This window comes from Rhinopithecus roxellana, chromosome 5 (assembly GCF_007565055.1).
Source record: "Rhinopithecus roxellana isolate Shanxi Qingling chromosome 5, ASM756505v1, whole genome shotgun sequence".
Lineage (NCBI taxonomy): Eukaryota > Metazoa > Chordata > Mammalia > Primates > Cercopithecidae > Rhinopithecus > Rhinopithecus roxellana.
The window spans coordinates 112,291,745-112,315,926 of NC_044553.1; the positions used below are offsets into that span (position 1 = coordinate 112,291,745).

At 49.6% G+C, this 24,182-nt stretch overlaps 1 protein-coding gene across 1 annotated transcript; it reads right to left on the reverse strand.

Annotated features, from left to right (window-relative positions):
* Positions 1–3,483: 3,483 nt before the first annotated feature.
* Positions 3,484–19,592, reverse strand: CHRNB4 (cholinergic receptor nicotinic beta 4 subunit). The gene is made up of 6 exons (XM_030931308.1): positions 19,427–19,592; positions 14,071–14,219; positions 10,029–10,073; positions 9,817–9,926; positions 7,712–8,672; positions 3,484–3,972 (listed from the first exon to the last, which is right to left on the reverse strand). The coding sequence occupies exons 1-6, from the start codon at positions 19,479–19,481 to the stop codon at positions 3,814–3,816; spliced, it is 1,479 nt and encodes a 492-aa protein (XP_030787168.1). The 5' UTR covers positions 19,482–19,592; the 3' UTR covers positions 3,484–3,813.
* Positions 19,593–24,182: the final 4,590 nt, after the last annotated feature.

Here is a 24,182-nt window from a genome sequence, read left to right on the forward strand (position 1 = left end):
GGGCAACGAAGTCAAAGAAATGAGGAAAGGCAAAAGAGAAAGTGGGACCAGGGGGCCAACCCTAGTATGGAGGCTGGGAAGGCCCTGAGCTCTGGGAGCCCATGCTATTTATTGATGATCAAAGAAACAGGTGGTGAGGATGTGGGGTTTGAAAGGAAGTGATGTATGAAGCGAATGAACTACAACTGTGACGGTTTAGCATTCTTCTTTGAAACATTTGGCTACTTGAGATAATGGGAGTGCTAGAAGCAAGGAGCTGGCAAGTCTAGACAGGTTTCAAAGGCCATGAGGGGTTTTACCCTGGACCCAGGACGTGTTCCAAACCCTGCCTCAGCTTCTCCCCCAACACAGCTTTTCTCCCAACAAAACTAAAGAAAGATAAGACAGAATTTAAAATGAGGCTTCATTTGTTCTTCTTCTTCTGAGACAAGGTCTCACCCTATCACCAAGGCTGCAGTGCGGTGGCTCCATCTCGGCTCATTGTAGTCCCCACATCCCTGACTCAAGCGACCCTCCCACCTCAACCTCTGAAGCAGCTGGGACCACAGGCAGGCACCGCCGTGTCTGGTTAATTTTTTATTTTTGTGGAGAGGGGCTTCTCCCTGTAGTTGCCCAGACTGGTCTGGAACTCCTGGGCTCAGTGCTTCTCCTGCCTTGGCCTCCCAAAGTGCTGGGATTACAGGCATGAGCCACTGTGTCCGGCCTCATCTGCTCTTCTGATGAAGCAATCTGAGAGAGCATTGGGGTTCCCACCCTAGTCCCCCACAGAACCCCTCTATCCCCTTCCCCACCACCATCTGCAACCCCAAGAATGTGCACTGATTGGCCAGGCAGGGTGCCCTGGAGCCTCCTGCCCTCTCTGACCACCCACCAGGGATGGGGGTGGCGCCTTGATGTTGGTTTCTTTGACCTCCCTTTATCACAGGAGGAAGTTCTGTCATAAACTCTCCTCCTGGCGTTCAGATGGTGAGTTGCCTTTATTGTTTCCAGAATGTGCTGCTTACCCATATTAAAACCAAACAAAAGGAGATCGTTTGTGGAATGGAAGATGTTTGTAAGGATTGGGACCCACCTCTCAGGGCCCCAATTATAGCATTCTCATCTCTTGGCAAATGTCCTCCATTGGGACAATACTGTAAGTCATATATCTAACAAAGGTCTTGTATCCAGAATGTATAAGGAACGCTCAAAACTCAACGGTAAGTATAGATGCATATGAGGGATCTTACTGGGGTGATGTAGATGTTCTAAAACTGGATTCTGGTGATAAACATACGAAAATTCATTGAATTGTAAACTTAAAATGGGTGGATTTTATGGTATGTAAATTATACCTCAATAAAGTTTTCTTAAAAAAAGTCTCAATGGTAAGGAAATGAACAATTTAATTTTTTAAATGAGCAAGAGGTAAACAGACTCTTCACCAAAGAGGTATACAGAAGACAAAAAAAAAAAAAAAAAAAAAAAAAGGCACATGGAAGATGTTCAAATCACTAGCCGTCAGGGACATGCAAATTAAAACCAGGGTGGAATCCACTTGCTAAAAAACTGGATCTCTCATACTTTGGTGGGATTGCAAAATGGTACAGCCACTCCAGAAAACAGTTTGACAGTTTCTCTTTCTTTCATTCATGTTATTATTATTATTATATATATATATTTTTTGACAGAGTCTCGCTCTGTCACCCAGGCTGGAGTGCAGTGGCACAATGTCGACTCACTGCAACCTCTGCCTCCCAGGTTCAAGCGATTTTCCTGCCTCAGCCTCCCAAGTAGCTGGGACTACAGACACACACCACCATGCCTGGCTGATTTTTGTATTTTTAGTAGAGACAGGGTTTTACCATGTTGGCCAACCTGGTCTTGAACTCCTGACCTTAGGTGATTCGCCACCTCAGCCTCCCAAAGTGTTGGGATTACAGGCGTGAGCCACCACGCCTGGCCTCAACAGTTTCATATAAAGTTAAATATACACTTACCATATAACCTAGCAATCACCCTCCTGAGTGTTTAAATAAATGAAAACTTTTATTCATACACAATCCTATATGTGAATCTTTATGTCAGCTCTATTCATAATTGCCAAAAACTGGAAACAACCTAAACATGCGTCAACATCATACAACTGAAACTCCTCAGCAATACAAAAAAACCCGGCTTGATTGAATCTTGAAGGCGCTATGCTGAATGAAAGAAGCCAGTCTCCAAAGGTCACTACTGTATGATTCCATTTAAATGGCATTCTTGAAAAGACCCAACTGTAGTGATGGAGAAGAGATATGTGGTTGCCAGGGGCTAGGAGTGCAGGGAGTCAGGAGTCTAAAGGAATAGCAGCAGGGAGTTGTTTTGGATGACAGATCTTTCCTGTGTCCTGATTGTGATGGTGGTTATCTATACATGTGTTACAATTCCTAGAACTATATATTTAAACGTCAATTTTATCATATAGTAATTTTTAAAATAGAATTTTTTAGAACGTCCTCCTCCATTCCACCAATATTTCGAGTGCCTACTACATGCCAGGCACTGTGCAAAAGGTAATATGTGTGAGGAGTGAATCAGAGCATCGGTGTGGGAGACAGACCTGAGCCCAGCCATGATAGAGAACTGCAAAATGACCAGCGCCGTAGAGTCATGGAGGAGCAAGCCATGCCTTTCAGATGGGGAAACTAGGGATGGCTGCTCAGAGGAGGGGCATCTGGATCTGAAGAAGGGGTAGGAGCCATTCATTCATTCAGCAAACCTTTATTGAGCACCTGCTGTGTGCCAAGCTCTGTCCTAGGCCCTGGGGATACCACTATGAATGTGAAGGAGCAGGTCCCTGTTCTCATGGAGCTCACACTCCAGTGGGTGAGTTGTGGATGACAAATATGCCACCAGATAAAAGCGGCAGGTACCAAGGAGTGCTCGAGGAAGAAGGCAGGGTAACGTGATCATAGGGAGGCTGCTTTAGAATGATTGGGTGGTTAGGGAAGGCCTCTCAGAGGAGGTGACATTGAAGCAAAGAATAGATTGGAGCCATGCCCTGACTGATGTGGCTGTGGAAAGAGCTTGGGAAGCCTGGGGGAAGAGGAAGAAGGTTCAAGTAGAAGATACGGAAGGCCAGGCATAGTGGCTCACACTTGTAATCCTAGCACTTTGGGAGGCCGAGGCAGGTGGATCACTTGAGGTCAGGAGTTCGAAACCAGCCTGGCCAACAAAAATACAAAAATTAGCTGGGCGTGGTGGTAGCTTCCTGTAATCCCAGCTACTTGGGAGGCTGAGGCAGGAGAATCACTTGAACCTGGGAGGTAGAGGTTGCAGTGAGCCGAGATCACGCCACTGCACTCCAGCCTGGGCGATAGAGCACGACTCCATTAAAAAAAAAAAAAAAAAAAAAAGATGATATGGTAAATGCCAAGCCTCTGAGCCAAGCCTCTGAGCTGGGAAGAAACTAGAAGTATGTGAGGGACTGGACAAGGGGAAGTGCAGAGAGATGGCGATGGAGAGGCAGGCCGGCACCATGGCTGGCGCATAGTAGGTGCTGCTATGATGTCATCTTTATCCCCATTGCCCGGTGCAGGGAAGGAAGACAGGCCGGAATTGAACTGTCTGAAGCTCCCTCCTGCTGGGGCTTCCTGGGATCCCTCCAAGGCATTCAGAGAGGACAGTCCAGGCCCCCATCCTTGCCTCTTCCATGGCTGTGGCTGGTTTGATGGGGTTGATGGCCAGTGGTCAAATTTATTTAGGGCCTCATCAGCCACAACCCAGAAGGAAGCAGCAAACTGCTCACCCGGTCACTCACATCCTCTCACCCCACAACCCAGGGGGCCCTCAGTCACGCTGGGCAGCGTAGGGCCCTTCCGAAGCTGTGTGGGACTGAAAGAGGGGCGGTAGGAAGAGCCCAACAGTGCCCAGTATGCACACAAAGACGAACACCCACAGGAACAGCCGGTCTACCACCATAGCCACGTACTTCCAGTCCTCAATGACCTGTAGGCAGAGAGAAGGGCTGGTCACAGGTGCCAAGTACTGGGGTCCCTCCTTTCCCCAAGTCAGGCCCTTACTATCTGGCCAGGGACTCCACAGGCCACAGGCGTGGAACTGCATACTAGGGGGGCAAGTTCTGAGTCCCAGACTGGCCTATCAGCTGGGCAGCTCTGAGCCTCTCTGGCTGTTCTCCACCTCCACCCCGGCCTGTCCCCCACAGCACTTTAGGGCCACTGGGAACTTGGGCTGTACAGAAAAGTTAGGAATGTGAGGACTTGTTAATACCGCATATTGTGATTTGAAAACAAAATCTGGTTATAAATAGGAGATAGGGCCTGAGGATCTTGAAGCCCCATTTTCTCACTTTCACCCCAAACTCACTGCCTGAGCTGGTTCTAGCTAAAGGAAGAACTAGGTGGCTCTCACCTAGTTCAGTGGGAGCAGGGAAACGGGGGCTTACAGAACACCTGGAAATCCTGCTGTTTAATTTGTTCAAGTCTGTACACAGCAGTGTCTGTTCCCTGTAATTAAGACCCAGCCTCCTCCTGCTGCATCATCCAGGTCTCTGTGGTCTTCTTAGACCCTGCTGCAGGGTATGAGGTTGGCAGAGACCTGGCTGGTCTCCAGAGGGGCCACCACAGATGGGCCCTGTCTCCTTTGCACTGGGGGAGAGCCCAGAGAAACGCCCATGTGCCCAGGATCCTGCCCTCCCTTCCCTAGGCCTGCTTTCACACTCCTGGACTGGCTGGCTCACACTGCATTCATTCCCTGGCAGAGACAGGCTGGATCAGAAGGCTTGGGAAATCAGCAGAGGCTCTGGAGTTGGAAATGTGGGCAGCAACGGGCATGCTGATGTCAGTGACCCAATTTGTCAGGGCCCTGTCAACGGTGTATCTAATGTGCAGGATAATCCTGTGTCAAGCCAACCCCGACACCCGCAACCAAGCATGACTGGCACCTGTCCCCAAGACTCAGCAGGCACAGCACAGGTCTCTCCACAGAGCACTCCTTGGCTTTCCTGGGTTTCTTTTTAACAGCCCTAATTTCAAGCGGTGTCCATGTGCGTATGTGTGCACGCGCACATGCTTTTCCCCCTTTTAATATTTTTGTGCTATTTATAGTGACCAGTTAATCACCAGGGTGGGTGAAAGTACTGAAGATGAGAAGCAGCATGGCTGGTTTAGGGGCAGGCATGCTCTGGAAGGGAAGAAAGCCTCTTTTCTCCAACTATCCATAAAGAAGTCAATCAACCAATAAGCCGGCCATGTGCTCAGTGCAGGGCAAGAAACTAGGAAGGGCAAGAGAGTTTAAGGATGTCAGGCAGATCTGGGTACAGAGCCTGGCACTGCCCTGGGCCAGCTGTGTGACACTGGTCAAGTCAGTGAACCTCTCTGAGCTTTGCTTTGAAAGCTTCCTTATTGTAAAATGGGGGTTCTACTAGAAGCCACTTCACAGGATTCCAGGGAGGGTTAGCAGTAATTTATGTCAGCTCCTGGCAGAGCACCTGATGTGTGGTTGGAGCTTAATGAACACTGGTGATTATAATAACAGTGGTCCTGCCTGGCTCCTTCCCTTAAGAGGCTTGTAATTAATTGAGCTAGAAAGAGCAGAAGGTACGTGAGTGCCAAGGGGGTGGTGAGGTCTTTAGAAGAGAGTTCAGGGTGGGTGCCGGCTCAGCCAGGGATGCAGGAGACCAGTACTGCTCAATCTAGAATGTGCACACGAACCACCAGGAATTGGTTAAAAATGCAGGCTCCAATATGCCTCCCTGAGAGATCCTGGTTCAGTCAAGAAAGGGTGGTCCTACAGCATAGCCCATGTGGTTCTCACTTAGCCAGCAGGGCCCCAGGCTGCATAGTAATGTTTGGGAACCAATGAATTAGGTGATGCTGACCTACAGAATGGTTTAACCTAAGTAATAGCATGATCAAATTAATGTTTTAGAAAGTGAAATCTAAGAATCCTATAAAGCTGTGCTTCTAAAACTGCAATGGGCCTGGGAATCTCCTGGGGACCTGGTTAAAATGCAGGTTTGGAGCCAGCAGGTCTGGACTGGGGCCTGAGACTCTGCATTTCTGATAACCTCTCAGGTGATGCCAGTGCTGCTGGTCCAAGAACTACACCAGAAGAATATCTCATGTCCTATATTCCATTTGTTTGCATTTCTCTTCTTTTCTTGGCACAGTGTGATTCTGGAGCTGTTCCTGCTCTTTTCTCTGTGGGCTAACTAATGGAATGCCGGTGCTTCTCCTTGAGAATGCAGCGAGTGGAAAGCAATCTTGAAAAGATAAGAATGAGGAGACGTCCATTTTTGTCCATGCAGCTGCACAGGGGTAGACACCATGTTGTACAGTAAAAACCTGCCCAAAAAATCTGATCTGAAGGTGTTGATATGAGAACATTCACAAGAGCATGAAACTTGTTCTCCCTCCTGGTATGGAAATGGGTGTGAGAATTTCTGTCACCACCACATTCTGTGTTGTTACTATGACATTGTCCTTAGAAGTGTTATTTATTCAAAGGAGTCATGTGAAATACTCAGACTCCAGCACTCATTGCTTTGTCCTGTGAAAGTAAATTAAACCTCTTTTTAAAAAATCTATAATTCTAGGACAGGTTCAGTGGCTCACGCCTGTAATCCCAGCACTTTGGGAGGCTGAGGTGGGTGGATCACCTGAAGTCAGGAGTTCAAGACCAGCCTGGCCAATATGGTGAAACCCTGTCTCTATTAAAAATACAAAAATTAACCAGGTGTGATGGCCGGCACCTGTAATTCCAGCTACTTGGGAGGCTGAGGCAGGAGAAGCACTTGAACCTGGGAGGCAGAGGTTGTAGTAAGCCGAGACTGTGCCACTGCACTCCAGCCTGGGCGACAAGAGCAAAACTCTGTCTCAAATAAAAAAATAAATAAATAAAATAAAAAATCTGCAATTCTAGTTAGCACAATTGATTAATTCATTACTGTGGTAATCATAGTATCTTTACTGATGTTCCTAAAGCCCTGAAAGATATAAGTGCTTGAATGGCTTCTTTGCAAGACTGAAGAGGATGGGGCAGATGCGCTTGGTACCCCAGCCCACCTGTGTTCCCTAAAGCCTGCAGAGTCACTTCCCAGCCTTCCGTTTCTGGTGCCTGCATTTCCTCTCTCCTCTGCCTCAGGGCTTTCTCCAGCACCAAGGGCGCTTTCTCTGGCAGGCTGGCATTACCTGGAAGTGCAGGGGAGTTAATGTCCTGGGGCTACCCTCATCCTTTAGGGAATGGGGGCTGCTGGGTAAATACCTCAGCCTCCTTCCAGGGGGGTGATCCTGAGGCTTGTTCCTATGGGTCCTCAGAGGGTCTGCAAGGGTACTGAGTCCTGGGCACCCATGGCAGTATCCTGCTTATTCATTCTCCTTTCCCTGTCTCACTTTCCCTCCTTCCTCACTGTGCTTCCCGGGATCACATCCCAAGTAAACCACCTGCACCCAAGTCCCCATCTTAGGGTTTGCTTCTGGGATACCTAAAACAAACAAACAAACAATATCACTGGCACTTCCTTCCCTTCCCCAGATGCACGAAGCTATAATATTTAACACAAACTCATTTCAATTTTGGATTCCTTATTCAGAGTTTGAGAGTTCTTGTCTCCTGTGAATTAACTGCAGGAAGTGGGAAGCTTCCACTTCCACTTCCACTTCCCAGTGGTGCTACTATCTGAGCCCTTTCTGTTGGGCAGGTGGGCAGGGGCTGGCTAGCAACTTACACTCTGGTCTTCATCGTCATTCTTCATGTGCTGGGCGATGAAGCTGACACCTTCTAATGCCTCCTGCACATCCTGTCGGAACCTCCCAGAGGACCGCAGCCGGAAATCCCTGGAGCCGGCTGGAGACTTGGGAGCTGCAGAGGCAGGGTTCACAAAGCACATGGAGTTCCCATAGAGTTTGGAGGGGCTGGTGGAGGTGATGGTGGCCTTGGGCTTGGTCACGTGTGACTTGCTGGATGGGAAGGCTCTGGCCAGGCTGCTGTCAGGGCCAGGGCGCTTCATGAAGAGGAAGGTAGGCAGCTTGTGCAGGAAGCAGTGCTTGACCCAGGGTGCCATGGTGTGGGTGCTGGGTGAGCGGTGGTGCACATTGAGCACACAGACGCTGGTGACGATGGAGAAGGTGACCAGCACCATGGTGAACATGAGGTACTTGCCGATGAGAGGCACATCGAGGGAGGTGGGCGGCACGATCTTGGAGATGAGCAGCAGGAAGACTGTGAGCGCCAGCAGCACAGAGATGCACAGCGTCATCTTCTCGCCGCAGTCGGACGGCAGGTAGAAGACGAGGATGGCCAGCGAGGTGATGAGCACGCAGGGGATGATGAGGTTGATGGTGTAGAACAGAGGCTTGCGCTTGATGATGAAGTCGTAAGTCACGTCCACATAGCTGGGGTCCTGTGGGTTCACTGTCCTTCTCCCTGGGAGGGCCACTATGTCCCACTCACCACTGGGAGTAAAGTCATCCATGCTGGCTGTGGGTGTCATGAGGACCATGTCTATCTCCGTGTGGTCATAGGTCCAGGAGCGGAACTTGAGGGTGCAGTTCTGCTGGTCGAAGGGAAAGTACTTCACCTCAATCTTGCAGGCGCTCTTGTAGATGGCAGGGGGCAGCCACAGGACGCTGCCGTTAGACTGGACTATCAAGTTGGTGTAGACAGACACCTCATAGGTCCCGTCAGCGCTGGGCAGGGTCAGGGCATGAAGAACATCGTGAAACCCATACACAAGGCCTGGCCTGTTCTCAGAACTCACTGAAGAGCCCTTTGGGATTATTTCCCACTAGTCACCCTTCCACCCTTCCAGTCCCCCAGGCCCTCACTGAAAGGGGCCTGCTTTTGTTGGCAACTATGTCATGGAGAGAGCCCTACCATCAAAGGACCAAAGCATTCTTTTTTTGTTTGTTTGTTTTTGAGATGGACTCTTACTCTGTTGCCCAGGCTGGAGTGCAATGGTGTGACATCGGCTCACCGCAACCTCCACCTCCCGGGTTCAAGCGATTCTCCTGTCTCAGCCTCCCAAGTAGCTGGGATTATAGGCATGTACCACCATGCCCGGCTAATTTTGTATTTTTGGTAGAGATGGGGTTTCTCCATGTTGATCAGGCCGGTCTCAAACTCCTGATCTCAGGTGATCCACCCGCTTCAGCCTCCCAAAGTCCTGGGATTACAGGCGTGAGCCACCATGCCCGGTCCATCAAGCACTCTTAAGGCTTCCCATGGAATAGCTCATTTAAGCCTCTCAGTAGTCCAGTGAGGCAGGTTTTATTATTATCCCCATTCTACAGATGGGAAAGCCAAGGCCCAGAGAGGTTGACTTCTTCAAGGTCAGAAAACTTGTAAGCAGGACAGCTGAGATTTGAACTCAGGTCTGTCTGACCCCAGACCACACACTCTTAGCCATTACATGCTACTGCTAGTATAATCATGACTCAGGGAGAGTCTCTTTGGCTTCCTCCACCTGCCTAAGATATTTATGCATAGTAAGTCAGTGGTACCAACACCAACACTGGCAAAGCAACAGAGGCTCAAAAGGATAGTATGGAGCATAGAAAGGGCACTGGGCTTGAGGTCAGGACACTGCTCTGGTCTCAGCTGTGCTTCAGTGAATCAGACAAGGCCCCTCCCCTCCCTCAGCCTCCAACTTCCCATCTGTAACTGAGGGCTCTGGCTCTGCTCACCTCTGTTTCTCTTCTAGCTTGATGGCCTGGAAGGCTGGGTAAAGCAGAGATGGGGCTCAGGGTTGGACTCAGGCCTGGATGACGCTTAGAGCTGGGCCTGCTGCCCTGGCCTGGCTGTCACCAGGCCTCCACCAACCCTGCCACTCACTTGTTGTAAAGCACGATGTCAGGCAACCAGATGCGCTTGGCGGGGATCCTCAGGATGTTCACACCCTCGTAGCGGGAGATGTTCCAGGTCAGGCGGTAATCAGTCCATTCCTGGACAGACAGGCAAGGCCCTGTCACTTGTAGGTCCACTGCCACCAAAGGGCAGCCCTCAAGAAAAGATCTCTTGGGCTAGGGGCCCTTCAGGGCACTTACCTGTTTCAGCCAGACATTGGTGGTCATGATCTGCTCTCGTTCATTCTGGGGAGGGAAACAGGGCTATCAGTTAACCAGGAAGGAGGAGCCTCACAAATGGATTTCACTTTATTGTGCAAAAGGCTGTGAGCTCCAGGCCCATGTGACCAACTGCCACCCCAACATCTCTTGGATGGCCCAAAGGTATGTCACACTCAGCATGTTTGATACAAAGCTCATGATCTTCCCCAAAACCTGATCCTCCTTTGGCTTCATTGTCTCAGTGAATGCCACCCCTAGCCATTCAATTCCACAAGCCAGAAGCGTGGACATTGTCTCTGACACTTTGCTCTCTGATCCATCCATCACTTAAGACAAAAACTTAAGTCTTGTAAGTTATATCTCCTAAAGCATCTCATATTTGTCTGCTTCTCTCCACCGCCACCATCATCTGTCACTTAGACTACTGCAGTCCCCTAACTGGGCTTCCTGCTCTGCCCTGGCCTGCCTTTAGTCTATTCTCTACATGGTAACCAGGGTGATCCCTTTACAATCTCAATCCCTTTGACTAATTGCTCTGCTGCTGCATCTCATTCAAAGTAAAAACCAAAGTTCTGCTTAGAGTCTACAAGGCGCTAATGATCTGCCTCCCCACCACCCCTCATCCCATTAGCTCTATGACCTCTTATCTCAACACTCTGCCATTTGCTCATTCCATTTCCACTGCACTGCCTCTTTGCTCCCGCACACTGTTCCCTTTTCCTGGAAACCCACCAGGATGCTTCCACACTTTCTTCTATTCTCAGAAATGTCATCCTATCCGAGAAATCTTCCCTGACCTACATAAAGTAGCACCTCTGTCCCTGCCCTGCCTTATTTTTCTTTCTTTTGTGTGTGTGTGTGTGTGTGTGTGTGTGTGTGTGTGTTTCTTGAGACAGGGTCTCACTCTGTCACCCAGGCTGGAGGACAGTGGCGTGATCTTTGCTCACTGCAACCTCCACCTCCCAGGCTCAAGTGATCCTCCCACCTCAGGCTCCTGAGTAGCTCAGACCACAGGCACAGGCCACCATACCTGGCTAAATTTAAAAAAATTTTTTGTGGAGATGGGGATTCATCATGATGCCCAGGCTGGTCTCAAATTCCTGAGCTAAAGTGATCCATGCATCTCAGGCTCCCAAAGTGCTGGCATTACAGGTGCAAGCCACATCACCAGTCTTCTTATTTTTTTTCATAGCATTTCTCATACCTAAACACCATCTATCTATCTATCTGTGTATTGTCTGCCACCTCCCACTAGAATCTAATGACTATGAGGAAATAAGGCAACTAGAAGAGTATGTGACATGTTGGACACTCCGTAAATCTTTTCTGAGTAAATACATGAATCCTACCATGATAAGCCAGGCCACCATCATCCACGTCTCACCTGGACCATGTAAGACCCTCCTAACTGGTCTATGTTCATTCTGTACACCGCCACCATACACACACACACATATCTCTTCTTCCTCTGCAGCCAAAATAAATCTTCCAAAGTTCCTGTCATTTCCTCCCTCAATTTTATCCCTGTTTAGATTACTTCCTTGGCTTCCTTCACTTACAGAATAAAAATATTGCTCCTTCACAGGGTCTACAGGGCCTTGCCAGGTTTCCCAGCCACACTTCACCTCTTTATGTCCCTCTGTTCTATACTCCAGCCCCCTGGCCTTCTTTAGTACTTTGGATAAGTCTTGTGTTCTCAGTTTGTACTATTTTTGCTGCCTCTCCTTCATCAAGATAACTTCCAGCATACTGATCTCATTTTGGGAGACATTTCCTCAAGGAACCTACAACTATATAAGATTACCAGTAAGATAAGGTTTGGCTGCCAGTAACAGTGATCCAGAGTAACACAGGCTGAAATAAAGTAGTAATTCATATCCCTCTCATGTTAACACTTTAGACATATATGGCAGTTCTGCTCTACAAAGTTCTGATAGGTACCCAGATTCTTTTCTACTTTCTTCTCCACCATACCTAGAGTGTGGCCCTCATAAGAATGGACCAAAATAACTGTTGGAGCTCCAACTATAAATTCCACATTCCAAGCTGTTGGTGGGGAAGGAGAAGGGAGAAGAAGAATGCATGGCAATTGTCTCATTTTGATTAGAATATTTAGGCCATTTACATTTAATGTAGTTACTGATATATTTGGGTTTAAACTTACCCCCTGAGCTTCCATAGCCTCAGATCTGCCCCCTTGCATACCCCTGATCTCTTGCCAAGTGGCATTTGGGTCTTTATGTCATTTCCCTCACATGTCTGGGAGTAAAGGTGAGGTTCAGGGACTTGAGCTTGTGTACGCTGGTGTTTTCTAGGAGAATGTGTCAAGTACAGGGGAAATGGCTTGGAAAGAGGGAGACTCAGAGGAGAGTCAAGGACCTCGAAACAGGCAAACCAAGGAGCAGGCAAAGAGATGAGAGTGAGCAGAGGAAACAGTGCTGGGGCAGGGGAGCAGGTGGAAGGGTCAGGGAATAAGGAGGGCTGGAGAGGTGAGGGTGGGGATGCTGGTGAGGGAGTGCCTGGCTCACCAGACTCAGAAGTCAATTACAAAACAGGTGCTTTGACAAGCCTGTTTGCCTTACCCAGCACTAAATTCCTACATGCTCTCTAAAAATTTCCATCTTTAAACTGGTTGTACCTATAACCCTCCCTCCTCAAATAAATAAATAAACCCTGAAAAACAGGAGGACAATACCCCCTCCTGGCCTGGCAACCCACAACCTAATATTTACTGTATACATAAGCTTTCAGAAATATAACTTGCATGCCTGGGGGCTGGTGGTTGCATCCCCTCCTCCTGGTAGCCTCTATCACCCTATAAGGCCCACAGAGCAGATCTGACCAGGCAGCCTGAGTCTGGAAGTGCGGCAGAGCCTCCCGCTCGTTCACCCTCACTAGGGCGGCAGCTGCACAGCAGCGGCTGGGCTCACCTCATTAAGCAAGAAACACTGGACTGGACAATAACACTCAGACACCAGCCTGAGCAAGCCTGGCTGAAAGCCCTCCTTCTTTCCAGCCTGACTATGGAGGGAGAGGGGCAGAGAGTACACAGCTCTACAGCCCTCCCCATCCTGGGGCTGTGTGTCCTCCCAGGAGATAGAGCCAGTCATTAATTTGGCCAAAACCTTCCTGAGGGCTGTAGGTTTGACAAGCTGGGTGTGTGTGGGCCAACCGTGTTAGAGAGAGAGTGTCTGGCATTTCAGAAGGCAGCCACCTGGCCAGAGGAGGGTCAGCCCCCTTAGTGATCTCTTTCCCCTGGCTGGACACAGCACCCTGCACTCTCCCCTTGTGAATGCTCCCCCAGATCCCCCAGATCTGCTTCCAGGGACGGGGTTCTAACCCTGTGGATGGGGACATGGGAAGGTTTACAATAGGCCATGGTTTCCTCTGACATCTTCAACTCAGAGGCAGCAGAGAGAAGAGAAATTCCCAGGCACCTCCTCCCTCAGCACCCCTGCCTCTGCCCCACATCCACATATGGAGAATCTGACAACAGTACCCCTCCTCCTTTCCATGCCTGCAGCAGCCACGCCCACCGTCCAGACCCTCACCCGCCTGGCTCTATAGGTACTTTACTGCCTCTGGTCCTGCCCCTACACCTAGGCCTCCGTATCCATCAGTTCCCCCAGTCTGGTTCTTATTTCTCCCAACAAGTAGGAAGCATATAAGGTTATCTGAGCAGGCTAGGGGAGAGAATAGGGTGGGGCTGTGAGGACAAGGAACAGAAGCTTATGGTCATGGTGGAGACCCAGCTGAGCAGAGTCTATGGCAGGCCCATTGGCTGCCTACCCAATGTCACCCCGCTCTTACCCTCATTTCTTCTTTGTTATAACAAAACCATGACTTCATTAAATATTGGACACCTATGAACTTCATGGACCCCTCTGCAGCCTCCCTGACGTGTACTGGTAAGTCTAAGTCAACTATAGTAGTTTCATTCCTCTGGCCAATGATCGCCTGGGGCTTGGGCATGAGCAGCCTCTCTGCCTGAGCCTGAGCCACAGCTGCCCTCTGCACCTACCACACTGATAAGCTGGGCCAGGGAGAGCTGCAGCTTGATGGAGATGAGCTGTGAGGAGCTGGTGGCTGGGCGGATCAGGTTATTGTAACGGGTTTTGTTCAGAAGGTCGTCCATCAGCTTTTCCTCTGCATTGGCCACGCGGCAGTCCCCTGGGAAAACACACACAGTCAGACCTGCTGGACCCTTGTGCACCTGACCCCCACTGCAGCCCGTGGCAGCGAAGCGGAGAGCTGAGAGGGAACACAGGTGCCCTTAGGGCTGGCTGAAGCAGTGAAGGTGCTGGCAGGCCTGTCTCTCCTTGAAGACTTCAAATTAAATACACTCAACACAGAGCTCCACTGTCTCCTCCCATGCCATACCTCTTCCTCCTCCTCTTCCTTCTAGCAATGAATGGCATCCCACACTCTACATATCTGGTACAAAGACTGGGTGTCTCTTCTTGACCTCTCCCTTGGTTCATCGAAGTGGCCATTTAGTCCTGCCTTTTTTTAGTTTTTTTGAGACAGAGTCTCACTCTGTCGCTCAGGCTGGAGTGTAGTGGTGTGATCTTGGCTCACTACAACCTCTGCTGCCTGAGTTCAAGCAATTCTCCTGTCTCAGCCTCCAGAGTAGCTGGGATTACAGGCCTATGCCACCACATCCAGCTAAGTTTTGTATTTTAGTAGAGACGGCGTTTCACCATGTTGGCCAGGCTGCTCTAGAACTCCTGGCTTCAGGTGATCTGCCCACACTGGCCTCTCGAAGTGCTGGGATTACAGGTGTGAGCCGCCATGCCCAACCCTAGTCCTGTCTTTTACCTTCCAAATCCCTCAGTCTGTCCTCCTTATCTCTAATGCTATAGCCATGTCCCCACCTCCCTACCCCTGCCCTCCTTCTGGTCTCTCCACCCCCAGTCTGCCCCTGTTATCCATGTACCATACATTGCCAGAGTGGTCTTTCTACAGCAAACTGGTCTAGGGCACTTCCCTACCCACAACTCTCAGAGCTGTAGGTAGATTTAAAAATCAAATGTTTTGGCTCAGCATTCAAGGCCCTTTCCCTGCTGACACTGGCTTATCTTTCTCAATCTGATTTTCTCCCACCTCTCTACCTCTACCCCAGATACTCAGATACTCTCTCTTCTGGCCGTAGCCTACTGTTTGCCTTTCCCCCTGTGACCTTCACTGTCTCACTTCCTTTTTTTTTCTTTCTTTTAGAGACAGGGTCTTGCTATGTTGCCCAGGCTGGTTTCAAGTGATTCCTCCTGGATTCAAAGGATCCTCCCACCTCAGTCTCCTTAGTAGCTGGGACTATAGGTGTGCACCACCACACCCAGCTTGTCTCACTTCTTTGAACACACTCTTTCTTCTGCCAGGATTGCCCCCAGCCCACCAGTTATGAATGATCTGAGGGTCTGTCTTGTGCCAGGTACTTTACTACATTTTGAGGATAATAGCAAGCAAAAGCCAGAAATGGTTCCTGCCACCAGAGCACTTACAGTGCAGGGGAACAGCCCCATTACTCACATGTGTTTGGGTGCAGAAATGGGTACAAGGTGGTGCTTTCCCTAAGAAGAAACAGAGCTGAGATGGGGCGGGGGGATTTTCCAGGTTCAGACTTTAGACCTACAGAGTGTAAGGTCCCTCTGAGACACCAAACGGAGGGGTCCAACTGGCAGCTGGCTCCTCGTCTGGAGTTTCCAGGAGAGGTCTTACTTAGCTCAGAGCCACATTAAAGACCCAGCCTAAATGCCGCCTCCTGCAGGGAGCACCCCTGAGCTTCCATAGCCTCAGATCTGCTCCTCTGCACACCCCCGATCTCTTGCAAAGTGGTGTTTGGGTCTTTATGTCATCTCCCTCACATGTCTGGGAGTAAAGGTGAGGTTCAGGGACTTGAGCTTGTGTACTCTGGTGTCTTCAGGGAGAATGTGTAAAACAGAGAGGAGGTGGCTTGGAAAAAGGGAGACTCAGGAGAATCAAGGACATCTGAGGAGGCAAGCCTGGGAGCAAGTAAAGAGATGAAAGTGAGCAGAGGAAACAGTGCTGGGGCAGGGAAGCAGGTGGGAGGATCAGGGAATTAGGCGGGCTGGAGAGGTGGGGGTGGGGATGCTGGCGAGGGGCTGCTTGGCTCGCCAGGCTCAGGAGTCAATTACATCTTCCCGCAAGGGCCAGTTCACCTAGTTGCACCAAACCCCTCCCTCTGTGGGTAGGGCCAGAGGGCCCAGAGCACAGACCAACCCAATTAGGCAGGCCTGAGGTGGACTCAAGGGTGGGTGCTGGGCTGGAGTCCTGGTTGTGGGGAGAGCCGCCACCCTGCCTACTCCATCCACTTTCCAACTCGCTGCCTATCTGGAGCAGATGCAATATTTAGTGCCTTGTGAAAGATGCTCCTAGTGCACCTGCTGCCTGCTGCCCCTCCCCCAGGCTGCCCTGGGCTCTCCAGACGGGGGTCCTATGGATGCTTGGCCTAGATTCTGAGCCCTGCCTCTTATACTCAGGACCCCTTTCCCAGAGGCCAGCTGCTTGAGTACCCTGGAAGCCAGTCTGTAGCCTCAGGCTAGAGCTGGGTCCCTCCCACAGCCCTTCTTTAGCATGTCTGTTTGGACCGACTTATTTCACAAAGAGGGGTGTGTCTTGCCCAAGCCCATCTGGCATGTCTGAGGCAGCTCTGGAGTCAGAATCTGCAGCTCCCATGCCCCAGCCCTGCAATACTAGGGGAGGCTGGAGCCCACATCTCTGAAGTCCCACTGGGCCGGTCCGACTGAGCTCCCAAGTCCAGGGCTGCTCTGTAGGCTGTGGGGCTCATGCTCCAGCTCCCAGCCCACCTGATGTGCTCAGGTGGCTCACCTTTGGGCCTGCCCTGCCTCTCAGGCATTCAGCTGACCCAGAGGGACTCCCCATCTTGACCACCAGCTGTGGGCTCGAGTTAGAGGTTCCCGGAACCCTAGACCATCTGGCCCAACCCCCTGTTTCTCAGCTGGGGAAACTGAGACCAAAGAGGGGAAGAAACTTTCTCAAGTGCCCCCAGCAAGTCAGAGGAGGAACCAGGTCTAGGAGCCTCTTTCCGACAGAGGTATTCCCTGACCCCTGAGCCTTCTTCAGTGCCTCATTAGCTTCCCTGTAAGGAGACTGCCCTGCAGGGGCTGGAAATGGTGCTGTCCCGGGCAGTGTGTGCCCATGACTGCTCCTGTGTTTGTACTTGTGAGTGTATGGGGGGGTGCGGGGGGGTTGGTGAAGGGTGGGAATAAACAGCAGGGATACTGGGGGCTGGAATGCACCCCACTTGCCTCCCCAGAAGGGGGCAGGGGACCCCAGCCCAGCACATGCTTAAACTTTCCAATGTACTAAATGCCTGTGAGGCCTGCTGGGCTCAAAAGACAAGCAATAGGCCTTTTGCCCCCAGATGGCAGGGGTGGTCCCAGATGGGCAGAAGCTTCTGCAGCACGGTTAGGGGTCACATCCCAGCCCATGGGCTGACAGTTAAACAGAGAAGCCACCACTAGGCGTCAGTCATGATTCAATGATTCTGATGAGGAGTGGGCCCCCGCCCCCAGCCTCTGCCCAGGGTTTTGTCTTCCAGGCCTTCTTGGGAAAAATTGTTCCCTCCCAGAAAGGGGCTAATAATCTGAGAGGAAGCCATAGCTGGACTTCTGAACTGTGTGAGTGTGTGTCCAGTTTGGAAAGGTATATCCAACCTAAAACTTTATATTGAAAAAATGGAAAGATATTCCCACTGTTTTGGAATACAAACTGCAGAAAGTAACAGTTAACAGAATCTTATTGGAAAGATTAGATTCTGCATCTGGAAAGGCAGAGTGATTTTTCAACTGGGGTGTATGTCCTTAACTGAGGAAGGGAACATGATATTTATATTTATTAAAAGGCAGCTATGATTTTTTTTAAGTAGAGAATTTATCTTTTATAAAGAGCTTATAACATATTATTAGTGTTTCTTCAATCATGTGTATGAATCACCTGGATTCCTAGGCTTTATTCCCAGAGATTCTGATCCTGTGAGCCTAGGGTGGGGCCCAGAAATCTGTACAGGGTGATACAGGCCACCCCAGGACCACACCTAAGAAACACTGCAACTGGCCCTCACACACATCCAAGTCTCCAAATATGTAGGCAGGGCATATTATCTCCATAGAACAGATGGAGAAACTGAGGTCCAGGCTGGTGAAAGAAATGGCACAGGGTCACCCAGCAAGTAGTAGCAGAGCCATGATACACGGACTGCCTGCAGACACCATCTTTGGTGAGAGCTCCTCTTCTTTATAGGAGTAGTACAAACTTACTTTCTGTAGTTTGTATTCCAAAATGATGGGGATATCTTTCCATATTTTTCAATATGAATTTTTAGATTGGATATGCTTTCCCAAACTGGACACACACTCACACAGTTTAGAATTCCAGCTATGGCTTCCTCTCAGACTATTAGTCCCTTATATATTCCCTGACTCCTACCTCCTTCCACCACTATGGTGGGTCTCTATCCAAGGAAGAGGTAGCCCTGGTCCTCTAGGCTGACTGGGGCTTGGAGGAAAAGCCTGGGTGAGTGTAGGAGCTAGTAGGGCCCTTGGAATTCAGGTGGAGAAACTGAGACCCTGAGAAGGCAGTCCTCATATGTGCACTCTACCTGGAGAAGGGCTGGGGTCTCCTTCCTGAGTGGCAGGCCCGACTTCACCAGCCTGGCACTCAGTCAAGCTGCCTGGCCAGGCCCGGCACACCTTGGGTGGGTGACCAGAGGCAGTGGTGCCATAAAATGTGTTTCCTGGGAGATCTACCCGCAAAGCACAAAACATTCCAGGGCTGGTGATTTGGGCAAGCCCCCTTCCCTCTTGGCCCAGTTTCCCCATCTCTACCACAGCTGTGTTGGAGGAGACTTCTCTCTAAGGCTGAGCAGCAGATTCACTCCCAAGTGCCTACACCGCCCAGGTGGCCGGCTCCTCTGAGCTCACGCTTCAAGAAAGTCACCTCTTAGGCAAGGAAGGAGCCTCGGCCCTGTTGGGAGTGGGAGTCGGTGCACTTGCAGCCTCCCAGACTACTGGGGATGACTCGCGGTGCCTGCAAAGCCGGTGTCATCCAGCCCCGCTGCCCAGCCCACAGACACTCACTCGGGAGGGTAGCCCTGGCCCTCGCCAAGGGCTCCGAGAAGAGGCGGCCTCCACTCCAAACCTGGCAGACCCACCCACGCAGGCCCGCCCCCGCTGCTTCGGCGAGTGGGCTCAGCCCTGCCCACGTCCCCATTTGGCCGGGACAATCTCAGGCCACTCACCCGGGCGTAGGGCATCCTTCCTTCCCTCCCACCTGTGGCCAGTCCAGCCCCGTTCAGCCCAACCCAGGCGCCCCTCCCTCCTTCCCCGAAAAGAACTCACCGCGCCCGCAAAGGGCGACCAGGAGGAAAAGGACCAGGGAAGGCGCGTGCCTCATGGCTGGCGGGGCCGGGTGGCAGCCGCTGCAAGCTCCGCTGTGGGGTCACAGGGCACCCGTGAGCCGCGCGGTCGAGTGAGCGCCGGTTCTGGCCCCAGAGGTTTGCTGGCGCAGCGGCGCACACTAGGACCCCGCGGAGAGCCCCGCCAAGCCCCGCGTGGGCAGCAGCTGGGAGTCCCGCCCACTCTGGGGATGAACTGGGCCAGCTGCTCCGGTTCGACGCCGTGGGTGGTCTGGACCTCACCTGCCACCTGGCTTCCCGATCTCCTCGGGCCTCCCAACCTTCCCCCAAGGAAGGCAGGCAGGACAGTGCGGGCACCCTTGGTACAGCTGGGGAGAGTGAGCCCTCGAGGGCGGAAGACGCTAGCGCAGGATCCCTCTACTGTTGGGGAAGGAGCATGTGCTTGAGCGGGGAGGTCCTTGGCCTTTGCCTTCCCTCACCTCCAAGAGGCTTTTAGGCAAATGAGTCATCTCAAGTTCATTCGCATGGGGTTTGCTGAAAGAAACGACACTGCGGGGTGAGCCGACACGAGGGAGCGCTGCTCTTTGCAGAGTTTGCAGGGAGGGCATTTAGGAAAAGTGAGTGGAATCTGGGAGGGTGAATAGCTCAGGACCCCTCACCCAGCTTGGGGGCTGGGGAAGGAGCAGAGTTAAAAGGGAGGGGATGGGGCTGGAGTGGGCTGGCCTCGTCCTCCCCCATGGGCCTTCCAATATGGGCTGAACAGAGGCCACTCAGGTGATTCAAGGGAACAAGCACATCCCTCTCCTAGCCCTCTCTTTGACGCATTTTTGGAATCAGTACCATTCTCCTGCGGGTGGTGGGACAGCTGCCACCTCAGGACCTGGCTGGAACTGCTGCCTCAATTCTGGATCCGGAAGGGTCTCTTGCAGCATTTCCATCTCCCTCTCAGTCCAGTCCTCCTATCTACTCCCCTGTGTGGGCCCTAACAGGCAAATCTGACAACTAGAGGAACAAGGCAGGAAAGGGCAGGGTCTGAGGGAGTGACACCTGTAAAAAGGCAGCTTTGCCACCTTATCTCCAGGACTCTCAGTCTTGCTTTCATATTGCTCCCCCCACATCATTTTGCTATAATCTGACATGTTTTCATACAGTCTTCAAAAACAACACTATTGAAGTGGAGCAGATTTCCCCTTTGGGATGCTTTGGAGAAGTTAGGATTGAGGGCATCCTCTCTTCTCCAAACTGCAGCAGTAATAAGTGAGATATATAAAGTAAATAAAAAAGACATGGCAAGGCTGGAAAATAAGATACTCATCTCCATGAACCAAAACCAGAAAAGAAATGCAAAGCAGTTGGAGGCTGAAGAGCCTGGAGCCTGCTGGGCTTTGGAAACCAAAGACAGTGGCAGGTCCTTTGGGATAGATGGAGACCAAAAGACTCTTGGCTAGAAGCTGGGAGCTTGGGTGTATGCCAGGACTTGAAAGGATGCTGGGAGCAGGGGACCTGCTGCTGATCTGTGGTCTGTATCCCTGGCTTTATAGGATGTGTACATCCCCAATATACCCAGGACAAGAGCTTGGAAAGGACATAAAACCTGGAGGCCATTGCAAAACTGTAAAAGTTAGGCTAGCAAAGGAGATAGGATGAAATAGGTTTTTATAGAAGTTTGACATATGTTTTCTTTAAATAAAAAGAGCAGCTAATTATCTATTGAGAATAATATAATCTTGGTACAAAACTAGAACAAGGATGTACAAGGAAAGTACATCATAGAACAATCTGAATTATGGGTCTTTGTCACAGAGAGACAGCACAGAGCAGTGACCAGTGCATCGTTTCTGGAGCCAGGCATCCGGATTTGTATTCTGGTGCCATTACTTATCTTCTCTGTGACCTTAGGGAAAATGATTTGCCTTCACTGTGCCTTAACTTCCTCATATATAAAGGGGGAAAATAGCCTTCATAATAAGCGTTCTAGGATAAAATGAAATAATTCATGGAAAGTAACTTAATACCCAGAACCTAGAAAACCAAATAAATATTAGCTACTATTAACTTTTATGAACATGGATTCCAAAATTTTAAATAATACCAAGTTGAATATAGCAATGTACACATACACAAACAATGCATCATGATGAATTAGGTTTTATTACAATAATGCAAGGGCAAAGTCAACATCAGATAATTCACTATTAGCAAGCTAGCTTCTTTGTTTTGAGACAGGGTTTCACTGTTGCCCGGGCCTGAGTGGAGTGGTGGGATTTTGACTCACTGCAACCTCCACCTCCCAGGCCCAAGCGATCTTCCCATCTCAGCCTTCCAAAGTGCTGGGATTACAGGCATGCAACACCATGCCTGGCCCTATCTTTCTTAATGTGTAGCAATTATCATACTTAATGGTAAAACTTTAGAAGCAATTTCCATCAAAGTTAGGATGTAGACAAGGGTGTGTTCTATCACTGTTTCTGTTGAACATGGCACCGGAGGTCCTAGGCAATGTGTTAGGTTAATACATATGAAAATGCCATTTTTTTTAACGATTATGAGATGCCCAACATCAGAAATGTATGTGATTCAACCTATAATAGAAATGAAGGAAATAAAGTTTTAAAATTGGAAAGAAAAAGAACTACCTGTATTTGCAGACAGGTATGATTGTCTATGCAGAAAATCCAAAAGAATATACAGATAAATTATTAAGACTAGTAAGAGAGTTAAGCAAGGTTGTTGAATTCAAGATCATCTTTAAAAAAACCTGTTACAATTCCTAGACATCAGTAATAACAAATTAGAAAATGTAATAGAAAAAGAGATTCTAGGCCGGGCGCGGTGGCTCACGCCTGTAATCCCAGCACTTTGGGAGGCTGAGGCAGGTGGATCACGAGGTCAGGAGATCGAGACCATCCTGGTTAACATGGTGAAATCCCGTCTCTACTAAAAATATGAAAAAAAAAAAATTAGCCAGGCGTGGTGGCGGGCGCCTGTAGTCCCAGCTACTCTGGAGGCTGAGGCAGGAGAATGGTGTGAACCCAGGAGATGGAGCTTGCAGATCGTGCCACTGCACTCCAGCCTGGGTGACAGACCAAAACTCCGTCCCCCCAAAAAAAAAGAAAAAAAAAAAAAAAAGAAAAGAAAAAGAGATTCCATTCACAATAGCAACAAAAACCTGAGAATATATCTAGCAAAATATATGTAAGGCCTTTCATGAAGAGTATTGCTATGGTCTGAATGTGTCTCCCAAACATATTTGTTAAAACTTAATTGCCAAGATAATATTAAGAGGTAGGGCCTTTAAGGAGTGATTAAGTCATAATGGCAAGTCCTCATGGATGAGATTAGTGTCTTATAAAAGAGCTTGTGTGGGAGGTTTATCTGTTCCTTCTGCTGCATGAGAACATAGCATTTGTCCCCTCCAGAGAAGCCAGCATTCAAGGCACCATCTTGGAAGCAGAGACCAGGCCCTCACTAGTCACAGTACCTGCTGGTGCCTTGATCTTGGACTTCCCAACCTCCAGAGCTGAGAAAATAAACTTCTGCGGTCTGTAAATTACCCAATCTTAGGTATTTTGTTATAGTACTACAAAGACAAATACAAAAATTACTCAGGAAGAACTAAATTGAAATATAGATAGACCATATGTATTATGAATGGGAGAACTCAATGCTATAAACATATTACTTCTCACCAATTAATCTATAAATTCAAGCAATTCCCAAATCCCAATATATTTTTTTTGTGGAACTTGACAGACTGATTCTAAAATTCATGTAGTAATTGAGGGGTCAAGAACAGTGTCCATACACTGCTGGTACCCTCTCCATACCCCTTGGTATTGCCAACCGCATACATGCCAGGGAGCTGATGCTTTTAAGAGTACCCTCAGTGTATTCATCGTGCCTTTTCATTTCCTGTATTTCCTGATGTTTTGACAGCTGAGGCCTTGCTGATTCTGGAGAGACTGCTCCTCCCAGGGCTAGCCAATTCCCCGAGACAGTAAGGGACTCACCTGCAAATGCACCTTCCATATGCAAACCAGCTAATCCATAGCCCATACCCCCAACCACCCCCTTCATCAGACTCTTACACTGGGCCACTGTCCATCTGCCCTCATCATCCCAGGGCCATGAACCAGACAACTAGGGATAGCCCTATGCCCCAGAGTCAAGTGAAATTATTTAAACTATTAATAGCTAATCCTGTGCCTGCTTACCCTGGCTTGACTTGCCTTTCTCTTGGATGCCACAAATAAAGCTCTTGCCCACGTTTCCCCCCAGCTACCTTTACTTATTCACCAACCCTGGTGCTTCCCCATGTATCCCTGCCTGGTATGCCATGTCTCTTGTTTCTAGGGACCTCTGAATATAAAAAACTCTTTCAAAACAGTCATTTCCATATCTGTGTGTCTTGCCATGTCTGATGAAAATCTTGAGTGCATTTTAAAACAGCCATGAGGAAAGGGTGTTGGTGGATAAATACCACAGCTTCCCCACCCCTCAGTTGGAATAACTGAAGGGCCCAGTGAGATTGAACCCCAATTACCTTTTGTGGCAACCTGCTCATTCATGCACCATCTATTGGCTTTCTTCTCTTCCCTATGTCACTTCTCACCCTCTTGCCTTGCTTCCTGGAATCATCTTCTAAAAACATGCTTGCACCCAAATCCTTGACTCAGGCTCTCCTTCAAGCAGAACCCAAATGAATACATTTTTAAAGAATAAGAATGACATAGGCTGGG

What these genes read in the sequence shown, in the direction of transcription:
- CHRNB4 (XM_030931308.1), bottom strand. Translation starts at nt 19,481, where the DNA reads ATGAGGCACGCGCCTTCCCTGGTCCTTTTCCTCCTGGTCGCCCTTTGC. An exon ending in GACATCGTGCTTTACAACAA is followed by an intron (nt 8,673 to 9,816) that starts GTGAGTGGCAGG and finishes GACCCTGCCCAG; the next exon opens with CGCTGACGGGACCTATGAGG. An exon ending in ATGACGATGAAGACCAGAGT is followed by an intron (nt 3,973 to 7,711) that starts GTAAGTTGCTAG and finishes CTCTGCCTACAG; the next exon opens with GTCATTGAGGACTGGAAGTA.